At 38.7% G+C, this 12,436-nt stretch overlaps 1 protein-coding gene across 1 annotated transcript in view; it reads left to right on the forward strand.

Annotated features, from left to right (window-relative positions):
• SKP1 (S-phase kinase associated protein 1) overlaps positions 1 to 12,436 on the forward strand; it is a 175,435-nt gene that overhangs the window by 139,209 nt on the left and 23,790 nt on the right. Inside the window, exon 5 of the mRNA XM_056516609.1 lies at positions 10,101 to 10,241. Within this exon, the coding sequence (XP_056372584.1) occupies positions 10,101 to 10,241 (141 nt within the window). The remainder of the gene's footprint in view (positions 1 to 10,100; positions 10,242 to 12,436) is intronic.

Raw genomic sequence — 12,436 nt, forward strand, 5'->3', positions numbered from 1 at the left:
TAATCCATAGAGCTAAAATTAATCTTTTATTATTTCCTTTAAAATCCCAATAACAATCAGTAGATATGTATATAGAAAAAATATTAATAATATAAAAACATAAATAAGTAGTTCTCCTATGATGAACACCTGTACATCCCAACACGTTTCCCTGTGTATCTTATGTTATACAGCGGTTCATCAGGGGATAACAATTACAGTATCAGGATATACAAAAAATGCACACAAAAGGAACGGGAGAAGAGATGCTTAAATAAGTAGTGTATGGATTAGACAATGGCACAGACTGAAAAATACACCACAATAGAAATATACAAAAATACAAACTTACCAAGGTACAGTGTATGCCTATAACAGTACAAACTAGATATGGCAAGCATATGCACAATACATTACATTAAGCCTGCAGGAAGCACATATAAGCACACAGATGGTTTCAGTTGCACATCCTCCAAACAATGGACAGTTGTATATTCTCCGGGTGGTTTGAATATTGGAGCAACAGATCGGAACAAACGATGTATGCCCCGATGTAAGAACTCCTCCAAAAATATGGCAGAAAAATCCCCTGTGCAGGATTAATACAAGGCAGTTGGTGCCAACCTACATATATCCAGCCACCCTGATTAGTAAGCAGGGTCAAAACGTCCCACATAAAAATGGAACCTCGATATTCTGAATTCTATATTCTGTTGTTAATACCACCTAAAAATAGTAAGTCTTTGGCACACAAATATAGCTGTAGCCAATCCTCATTGTGCTGTCACTACTCAAATTAATCTGGCATTAAACAATGAGGATGGGCTACAGCAATATTTGTGTGCCAAAGACTTACTATTTTTAGGTGGTATTAACAACGGAATATAGAATTCAGAATATCGAGGTTCCATTTTTATGTGTTACGTTTTGACCCTGCTTACTAATCAGGGTGGCTGGATATATGTAGGTTGGCACCAACTGCCTTGTTTAGAGGAGCTACTAGTGGTGTATTAATCCTGCACAGGGTATTTTTCTGCCATATTTTTGGAGTTCTTATATCGGGGCATACATCGTTTGTTCCTTTATGTTTCTCCAATATTCAAACCACCCGGAGGATATACAACTGTCCATTGTTTGGAGGATATGCAACTGAAACCACAGACAAGCAGCTTAAACCATCTGTGTGTTTATATGTGCTTCCTGCAGGCTTAATGTAATGTACTGTGCATATGCTTGCCATATCTAGTTTGTACTGTTATAGGCATACACTGTACCTTTGTAAGTTTGTATTTTAGTATATTTGTATTGTGGTGTATTTTTCAGTCTGTGCCACTGTCTGTAATCCATACACTACTTATTTAAGCATCTCTTCTCCCCTTCCTTTTGTGTGCATTTTTTGTATAGCATGATACTGTAATTGTTATCCCCTGATGAACCGCTGTATAACATAAGATACACGGGGAAACTCGTTGGGATGTACAGGTGTTCATCATAGGAGAACTACTTATTTATGTTTTTGTATTAATAATTTTTCTATATACATATCTATTGATGGTTATTGGGATTTTAAAGGAATTAATAAGAGAAATTTTGGCTCTATGGATTAGTAAATTTTTGTTTAATAATTAGCTAAAGGATACTTGTGTGTCCGATTCAGTGACAATAGCATATTTTTGGTCACTTTTTATATAGTGAAAAATTTTTATAAAAAGCGATCAAAAAATCCAATCAATTAACACATGGTACCTATAAAAACTTCAGATGACGGCACAAAAAATGAGCCCTCATACCCGCCCGTACGCGGAAAAATAAAGTTATAGGGGTCAGAAGATGACCATTTTTAACGTATAAATTTTCCTGCATGTAGTTATGATTTTTTTCAAAAGTACGACAATATCCAACATATATAAGTAGGGTATCATTTTAACCATATGGACCTACAGAATAAAGATTAAGTCTTTTTTTACCGATAAATGCACTGCGTAGAAATTGGCCATCATATGGAATTTTATGTGCAAAATTGAAAGAGTTATGATTTTTAGAAGGTGATGAGGAAAAAATAAAAATGCAAAAACTGAAAAACCCTGCGCTCTTAAGGGGTTAAAAAATCATAACTCTTTGAATTATGCACCTAAAAATCCATATGATGGCTTATTTTTTGCGCCACCAATTCTACTTTTGTAATGACGTCAGTCATTTTTCCCAAAAATCTACGGCCAAATGGAAAAAAAAATCATTGTGAGACAAAATTGAAAAAAAAGGCATTTTGTAATTTTGGGGGCTTCTGTTTCTACACAGTACATTTTTTGGTAAAAATGACACCTTCACTTTATTCTGTAGGTCCATACGAATAAAATGATACTTGAGTAGGGTAAGTTTGATTTTGTCGTACTTCTGGAAAGAAATCATAACTACATGCAGGAAAATGTATGTTTAAAATTGTCATATTCTGACCCCTATAACTTTATTTTTCCACGTAAAGGGGGGGGGGGGGGTGTGTATGAGGACTCATTTTTTGCGCCGTGATCTGAAGTTTTTAGCGGTACCATTTTTGTATTAATAAGACTTATTGATTATATATATAATATATATATATATATATATATATATATATATATATATATATATATATATTATATATATAATATTTATATAAAAAGTGACCAAAAATACACTATTTTGGACTTTGGAATTTTTTTGCGCGTACGCAACTGACCCTGCGGTTTAATTAACGATATATTTTTTATAATTCGGACATTTCCGCACACGGCGATACCACATATGTTTGTTTTTATTTACACAGTTTTTGTTTTTTAAATGGGAAAAGGTGGGCGATTCAAACTTTTGTCAGAGAAGGGGTTGAATGATTTTTATTCACTTTTTTTTTTGCAATATTATAGCTTCCATATGGGGCTATAACACTACACACGCTGATCTTTTTTACATTGATCAATGGTTTCTCATAGGAAACCATTGGTCAATGATTCTGCTGCTTGACTGCTCATGCCTGGATCTCAGCCACTGAGCAGTCATTTGGCGATCGGACACCAGGATGCAAGGTAAGGGACCCTCTTGCTGTCTCACAGCTGTTCGGGATGCCGTGATTTCGCTGCGGACATCCCGAACAGCTCCCTGAGCTAACCAGCAATGATTCACTGAAGACGCAGCGTTTGTGGCCCCGTGTTATAGAACGGGAAGTTATCAATCTGAGAAAATGTTTTTTGTACAGCAATTAATCACAGCTCAGCTTTCACTTTACCACAGCTTGTTAGCGGAGCTGTAATTTGTTGCTGTTGTAAAATCACTCCACTTTTTCTCACACAGTTTAATAAATCTCCAACAGTTTTTAACCCCTTAAGGACGCCGGGCGTACCTGTTCTCCCTGAGTCCGCTCCCTTTCTATAACGCGGGGCAACGGCTTGACTCCGCGTCATAGCGGGTCAGGCCCGGCCTCTAACAAAGGCTGGACCCTTTAGACGCAGCATTCAAAGTTGATTACCGCGTCTAAAGTGAAAGTAAAGTAATGCCAGTTAGTTCGGTGGGCTGTTAGGAACAGCTGGCAGACACAAGGAGGGTCCTCACCTGCCTCTTGCGTCGCAGATTGCCGAATGACTGCTCAGTGCCTGAGATCCAGGTATGAGCAGTCAAGCGGCAGAATCATCGATCAATGTTATCCTATGCGATAACAAAGCTCGATATAAAAGATCAGTTAGTGCAGTATTATAGCCATTAGAGCTATAACACTGCAAAAAAAGTGAATAAAGATCATTTTACCCCTTCCCTAATAGAAGTTTGGATCACCCCCTTTTTCCCATTAAAAAAAAGTGTAAATAAAAATAAACATGTGGTATCACCGTGTGCGGAAAAGTCTGAATTATAAAAATATTAAACCTCTGGGTCAATGAGCCCTCATACTGCCCCGTACGCAGAAAAATAAAGATGACAATTTGAAACGTATACATTTTCCTTCATGTAGTTATGATTTTTTCCAGAAGTACGACAAAATCAAACCTTTATAAGTAGGGTATCATTTTAATCGTATGGACCTCAAGATGTAATTTTTTTTCAAATAAAAATCCTGCTTAGAAACGGAAGCCCCCAAATTTACAAAATGGCATTTTTTTCTTCAATTTTGTTGCACAATGATTTTTTTTTCTGTTTCGCCGTAGATTTTTGGGTAGAATTTGTGTATTTTTGTAATCGTATAGACCTACATGAATAGAGGGGTTGTTTTTACAAAAAAGTGCACAGCATAGAACAAAATGGCTTTTTTCATTACAAAGTAAAATTGGTGGTGCAAAAAAAGACCTCATAGGTCTATAGGTATAAAATTGAAAGAATTATGATTTTTAGAAGGTGAGGAGGAAAAAGTTTAGCTATACATGGGAAAAATTGAGGCTTTTCCTAGGCTTCTCAGGAGAAATGGAACAAAAAGTGATCAAAAAGTCCCCTCTAAACCAATTAAAACTACAGATCACAAAGCAAAAAAATTAGCCGTCATAGTCCTGAAATACTGAAGAAAATAAAATGAAGTATGCCTAACCTGTCCAGGACTAAGGGTGTACCTGTACACCTTGGGCCTGTTTACCAGGCTTTAAACCATTCTCACAAGTTAAGAACGCTTACAACCCGGCGGGAGAAGCTAGGACCCACGGGCACCGCCAATGGGGCAGATACCCTATCTGAACCCTAAGGACGCCACGATCAAAGTTGATTGAGGGGTTAACGTTGCCTGTAGTTCAATCAGCTGGGTGGACAGCAGGAGGGCCCTTACCTGCCTCCTCGCGGTACGATCGGTCCTCTGCTGATCCCAGCCAGCCATGCAGGCTGGAGCAGCAGAGCACCGATAACACTGATCAATGCTATGCTATGGCATAGCATTGAACAGTGTATGCATTCTTCAGATTGCCTGGTATAGCTCCCTTTAGGGACTCATTAACCTGTTCCCTAATAAAAGTATAAAAGTTTGAATTGCCCCCTTTTCCAATATTTTTTTTTTTAAATAAAATCAAAAATAGTCATACCGCTGCGTTCATAAACGTCCGAACTATTAAAATATAGTTAGTTAAACTGCAAAGTTGATGGTGTACATGTAAAAAAAAACACCACTGTCCAAAACTGCATTTTTGATCACTTCATATACCATAAAAAAACTAAAGTCCCATCAAAATGAAAATAGTACCGATAAAAACTTCAGATCGTGGCACAAAAAATGAGCCCTCCTATAGCCCTGTGTGCGGGACACTAAAAGTTTAAAAAATAGGGGGTCATAAGATGACAAGTTAAAAAAAATAATTATAAAAAAAGTATAACTACAGTACATACACCAAAATTTGTATGTTTTAAAGTTTTAAAATAAAATAAAACATAAATTGGGTATTCGTGTGGACATACAGAATAAAGGTGTTATTTTTAACAAAAACTGTGTAGAAATGGAAGCCCCCAGAAGTTACAAAATGGCATGATTTTTTTTTTCACCCCACAAATATTATTTTTTTTGTTTGCTGTAGATTTTATTAAATGATGTCAGTACAAAGTACAATTGGTGATGCAAAAAACAAACCCTCTTTTGGGTTTATAGGTGCAAAATTGAGTGCTGATTTTTTAAATTGGAGAAGGAAAAAATGAGTGTAAAAACAAATTTCCCTGGTCCTTAACGGGTTAAACTTGTCCTATTGGGAACCTGCAATGTTTAAAAAAAATAAAAGGCCTGAAAAGATAGTGTAAAAAAGTGAATAAGCCCCATCCCCTAAGTTTGAATCACCCCCTATTTTTAGATAAAATAATGTAATAAAAAAATAATCATTTGATACCGCCACGTCCGTAAATGTCAGCACTATAAAAATATGTCTAATGCAAAAGACAGTGTAGAGAAGCAAGGCTGGCACTACTGGACTAGGAGTCCAAGCAATATGGATGGTGCTGTGGGGATACTGTGTAACTGCATACCGGGTGAACGCCTCAGGGCTGGTCAAACAAGTACGAGGATACAAACAAAACAGCGGACTGCACTCACTGTTCAGCAGTATCTTTATTTCATGCGTGGTACATCATGGGTACGGGCAGGGGTATGATTCGGGACAGACTGTTTTGTCACTTCCTCTAGCCGGAGTACAACTGCTGCTGGCGCAGCTACATCATTTAAGGGCAGGGCATGGCGGAGCTCCATGGCAACAAGGTAAACAACTGTGGTCACGTGATGGGGAGGGAAGAAAGGGCGTGACATCTATAAAAAAAGAAATTTGATACTTATTACAAATAGAAAACGGTAAACACTATATTTACAAAAATGGAGCAATCTCATAACTGTCATTGAAGCTCAGGGGACCAGTAGCATCTAATTTTATGATCTGCTGGGCTTCTCTCTGTAGCAATAGAGTGTGACGATCACCACCATCAGATGGTTGTGCAATCTGCTCCAAACCAGCAAACTGTAGTTTGCTACAATCTCCAGTGTGGGTCTGTTTCATGTGGGCAACCAATCTGGGGACTTCTGTGCCAACACGTATAGAACGCAAATGTTCTCAAAAGAATATAGAGTTGGCGGATGGTCTTACCGACATAAAACAGACCACATAGGCATATCAAGGCGTAAAGGACAAATGAGGTACGACAAGTAATGAAGCCGGTCAGGATCGGCCTGAAGGATGTACCAATTCTGCCGAATGGCTTTAGAGATCACTTCATTTTAAATTAGTGTTCTGTAGGGGGAAAAAAAACTTTAGTGTTTTCTTGTATGGTTTTTCTTTTTTTAATAGAGCTGTTCTGGGGATCTTTTTAAGCCTTTCCAGACTGTCATTCAGAAGATTGAGGGGATGCTGTCTTTAAACAAACCTATTTCAAAAAATTTTGTCGGCCTGAGCCAGAAAGTTAGTACAATCGCTGTTAATCCTATGTAGAATAAAAAATTGGGAGTAGGGGATGCTCTGTCTCACGTGTAAAGGGTGGGAACTTTTGAAGTGCAGCAAGGAATTGCGAGCAATTTCCTTGAGGTAGCCCAACGTGACTAAGTTGTCATCCATCACTCGCAACTTAGCGTCTAAAGTCCAACTCCACGTTCCCAAATACACTGGTAAATAACATGTTCTCACGGTTACTGGTATTCAGTAGAGATGAGCGAACTTACAGTAAATTTGATTCGTCACGAACTTCTCGGCTCTGCAGTTGAACTAATTTATGCAGGAAAAGTCATCATCTTTCAGGTGCTCCGATGGGCTGGAAAAGGTGGATACAGTCCTAGGAGACTTTCCTAGGAATGTATCCACCTTTTCCAGCCCACCGAAGCACCTGAAGGCTGAACTAATTTACGCAGGATAAGTCATCAACTGCCGAGCCGAGAAGTTCGTGATGAATCGAATTTACTGTAAGTTCGCCCATCTCTAGTATTCCGGTAGCTGACAAAGTTTTTAATCTGGTTTCAAACCCTCCCACACAACCAAAATGTTGTGAACAAAACAGATAAAAAGTTTCAAATATATGAAATGGTTATTCTCTGAAAAGCCTTGACGTTGATAAGACGGCGAGGAAAAAACTGGCATATGTACAAGGAGACCGGCATGCCCATGGCATGCCAGTCACCTGCCTATACTAATCTTTGCCATCCTTGAACTCATTATGCTTTAGTTTGAGGTAACCATTAGGCATTAGTGTTTAACCATTTAGAAGATTTCCAGTGGCTTTCTTCCTATAGGTTGGCTTCCATCAACCTTGAGAGCCTGTACACCCGCATCCCACATGATGCAGTTGTACAGGGTATCCATGAAGTCCTTTCGGAAACTGACAAATCGGAGGAAATTATATCCTTTGTGATTCCCTCTTACTCACACTAACGCATAATAAGTTCAAGGACAGCGAAGATTTGGTCTAGGCAGGTGACCGGCACTGCCATGGGCATGCCGGTCTCCTGTACATATGCCAGTCTTTTCCTCGCCGTCTTTTGAACGTTGTTACGTCTTTTCAGAGAATAACCCTTTCATACAACACTTCAAACCTTTTATCCATTTTGTTGACTATATTTTGTTTGTGTGGGAGGGTTCGGAACCCGTTTAACCGCTTTGTTGCCTACCTGAATGCCAGGAACCGTGAGAACATGTTGTTTACCAGTGTATTTGGGTACATAAAGTTGGACTTTAGACGTTAAGTTGCGAGTGGTGGATGACAACTTGGTCACGTTGGGCTACTACAAGGAAATAGTTCTCAATTCCTTGCTGCACTACAAAAGTTCTCACCCTTTACACGTGAAACAGAGCATCCTACTCCCAATTTTTACGCTTAAGTAGGATTAACAGCGATTTTACTAACTTTCTGTCTCAGGCCGACAAACTGAAAAAGTGTTTGTTGAAAGACAGTATCCCCTCAGTCCTCTGAATGACAATCTGGAAAGGGTTAAAAAGATCCCCAGAACAGCTGTATTAAAAAAAAGTACAAGAAAACACCTAAATTAGTGCTCAGTAGGGAAAAAACTAATCTCTTAATCAAGTGGTGTCTAATGCCATTCTGCAGAATTGGCACATCCTTCAGGCTGATCCTGATCTGAAGGATGTTGCCACCACCCCTGTTGACCTTCAGAACAAATTGCACTATAGGTGTGGGGAGGGGGGTGGAGAAAAAAATTAAATAAAAAACAGATCAAGCCCAGTCTACAGCCAATCAACAAATTATTTTTTTTAAACGGTTTATTTTCAGTTTTTCAAGATTTTTACAGAAATGGAAAAATAGGAACATATATAGTAAGCAAACAAGGTTGCGAATAATAGAAATCTCCGGCTCCCAGTTTCCTTGTAAAAATTGTTCCTGTTGTAGCTACAACTTGGTATCAAATTAGGCAGCTATTCCCACTGTATTAACGACTTCATTACTTGTCATACCTCATTTGTCTACGCCATGATATGCCCGTGTGGTCTGTTTTGTGGCAAGACCATCTGACAACACTCTATTCGTTTGAGAACATTTGCGTTCTATACATGTTGGCACAGGAGTTTCCAGATTGGTTGCCCACATGAAACAGACCCACACTTAAGATTGCAGCAAACTCCAGTTTGCTGGTTTGGAGCAGATTGTACAATCTTCTGATGGTGGTGATCGTCACGCTCTATTGCTACGGAGAGAAACCCAGTGGATCATAAAATTAGATGCTACTGGTCCTCTGGGCTTCAATGAACGTTATGAGATTGCTCCGTTTTTTTAAATAGTTTACTGTTTTCTATTTGTAATAAGTATATGTATATATATATATATATATATATATATATATATATATATATAATTTTTTTTTTTTATAAATGTCACGTACCTTCTTCCCTCCCGATCACATGACCGCAGTTGTTTATCTTGTTACCATGGAGTTCCGCCACGCACTGCCCTTAAATGACGTAGCTTTGCCAGCGAAAGTTATACTCCGGCTAGAGGAAGTGACGAAAGTCATGAAACAGTCTGTCCTGGATCCTACTTCTCCCGTACCTGCTCGTACCTGTGATGTACCACGCATGAAATAAAGATACACTGCTGAATGGTGAGTGCAGTCCGCTGCTTTGTTTGTTTCCTATTACAAAAAGATAAGGTTTGCTAAACAGCACGGTTGATGGTGTGTGTTTAAAAAAAGCCAAAGTTCAAAATTGTGCATTTTTGGTCACTTCATATACCATAAAGTTAAAAAGCAATCAAAAAGTCCCATAAAAACTAAAATGGCACCGATTAAAAACTACAGACGACAGCACAAAAAGTTTAAAAAAATTTAACAAAATGTGTTTTTTTATTTTTTATTTTTTTATTTTTTTTTGAAGCTGATTGTTATATAAGTTATGTCATTACAAAGTAAAATTGGTGACGCAAAACACAAGCCCTTGGGTCTGTCGGTGCAAAATTGAGAGCAAAGATAAAACAAAAGTGCAAAAAAGAAAATTGGCTGAGTCCATAAGGTGAAAATGGGCTTAGCCCTTAATGGGTTAATAATGCCGCAGCTTTAATATTAATGTTTATGGATGACATTGCCTATAATAGGTTGAATTGAGCGGAAAGGTGGAAGTAAAGCACGTTGTCTGTGCGAAATGTTAAGGTGTTAAAAATTGGATAGGGTTGTTTTCCATAATATGCACTGACACAATATTCAATTATTTATCTAGGCTGCCAACTATTTGGATATTAAAGGGCTTCTTGATGTAACCTGCAAGACTGTGGCAAACATGATTAAAGGCAAAACGCCAGAAGAAATTCGGAAGACATTTAATATAAAAAATGACTTTACTGAAGAGGAAGAGGCACAGGTAACTTGCCTTGAAACATGCTTTTCTGCTTTTTTTCAGCTCGGTGGTTGCAAATCAGCAGCTGTTAGCAGTAAAATGTTGAAATTGCAAAGTAAAAATGAATGGTTGACTAGGTAATACCTGTAAGAGCTAGGGTGGAGTCTGCTGCTAGGGTGCATTCGCACTACATGTGGCTTATATGGTCGCCGAATCAGTTAGGGAAATTTCAAAACTGTCCGCCACCGTATATCCCTGCCCCAGATATTGTATATCGTATATCCCTGAAGGGCCAGATATTGCAGAACTACACGCCCAGCATCCCTGACTGTCTGGGCAAGATGGGAATTGTAGTTTTGCAACAACTGTAGGCACACTGGTTGGGAAACACTGAGCTAGAGTCTTTCTTAACTCAGTGTTTCCAACCCGTGTGCCTCCAGCTGTTGCAAAACTACAACTCCCAGAATGCACTGACAGACCGCACATGCTGGGAGTTGTAGTTTTGCAACAGCTGGAGGCACATTGGTTGGAATCAATGAGCTAGAGTCTGTTTTCTAACTCAGTGGTCCCCCACCAGTGTGCCTGCAGCTGTTGTAAAACTACAACTCCCAGTGCATTCTGGGAGTTGTAATTTTGCCATAGCAAAAGGTTTGGGGCGCCCCCCCATGTGAATGTACAGGGTACATTCACACGGGCGGGTTTACAGTGGGTTTCCTTCTACAATTTGAGCTGCAGCAAATTTTCCGCTGCAGCTCAAACTCCCAGCGGAAAACTTGCGGTGAACCCCCGCCTATGTGAATGTGCCCTAAAAACACTACACTAACAAATAATAAAAAGTAAAACACTACATATACACCCCCTTACACGTCCGTACACCCCCCCCCCCCCCAAAATGAAAAAGAAAAACGTCTCATACTGCATTTTTTTCTTAAAGGGAGTCTCCAGCGGTTGCAATACCACAACTCCCAGTATTGCCGGACAGCCATAGACTGTCTTGGCAGGCTGGGAGTCTTGCATGGCGCTCTCTCACTTCAGAGCCCTGTCGTATTTCAAGACAACAGTTTTCCGTACTCGGGAGAAATTGCACTACAAATTTTGGGGAGAATTTTCTCCTTTTACCCCTAATGAAAAGGTAAAGTTGGGGGCTACGCCAGCATGTAAGTGTAAAAAAAAAAAAAATTTTTACACTAACATGCTGGTGTTGCCCCATACTTTTCATTTTCTCAAGAGGTAAAAGGAGAAAATTACCCCCAAAATTTGTTACACAATTTCAGAAATATCCCATATGTGTACGTAAAATGCTCTGTGGACGAACGAAATGGCTCAGAAGTGAGAGAGTGCCATGTACATTTGAGGCCTAAATTGGTGATTTGCACAGGGGTGACTGATCGTTACAGCGGTTCTGACATGAGGGGAAAAAAAAAAATACACACCCACATGTGACCCCCGTTTTGGAAACTACACCCCTCACGGAACGTAACAAGGGGTATAGTAAGCCTTAACACCCTTCAGGTCTTTGACACATTTTCGTTAACCCCTTAACCTGGTCCAGGCCATTTTTTACACCTTGGGACTAGAGCGTTTTTTGCACATCTGACCACTGTCACTTTAAACATTAATAACTCTGGAATGCTTTTAGTTATCATTCTGATTCCGAGATTGTTTGTTTTTTCGTGACATATTCTACTTTAACATAGTGGTAAAATGTTGTAGTAACTTTCATACTTTCTTGGTGAAAAATCCCCAAATTTGATGAAAAATTTGAAAATGTTGCATTTTTCTAACTTTGAAGCTCTCTGCTTGTAAGGAAAATGGATATTCCAAATCATTTTTTCACTTCATCAATTCACATTTCCAATATTTCTGCTTTATGTTTGAATCATAAAATTAACGTGTTTTTACTTTTGGAAGACCTCAGAGGGCTTCAAAGTTCAGCAGCAATTTTCCAATTTTTCACAAAATTTTCAAACTCACTATTTTTCAGGGACCAGTTCAGGTTTGAAGTGGATTTGAAGGGTCTTCATATTAGAAATACCCCACAAATGACCCCATTATAAAAATTGCACCCCCAAAGTATTCAAAATGACATTTAGTGAGTGTTTTAACCCTTTAGGTGTTTCACAGGAATAGCAGCAAAGTGAAGGAGAAAATTCACAATCTTAATTTTTTACACTCGCATGTTCTTTTAAATCCAATTTTTGAATTTTTACAAGGGGTAA

This window comes from Hyla sarda, chromosome 4 (assembly GCF_029499605.1).
Source record: "Hyla sarda isolate aHylSar1 chromosome 4, aHylSar1.hap1, whole genome shotgun sequence".
In the NCBI taxonomy this organism is placed as follows: Eukaryota; Metazoa; Chordata; class Amphibia; order Anura; family Hylidae; genus Hyla; species Hyla sarda.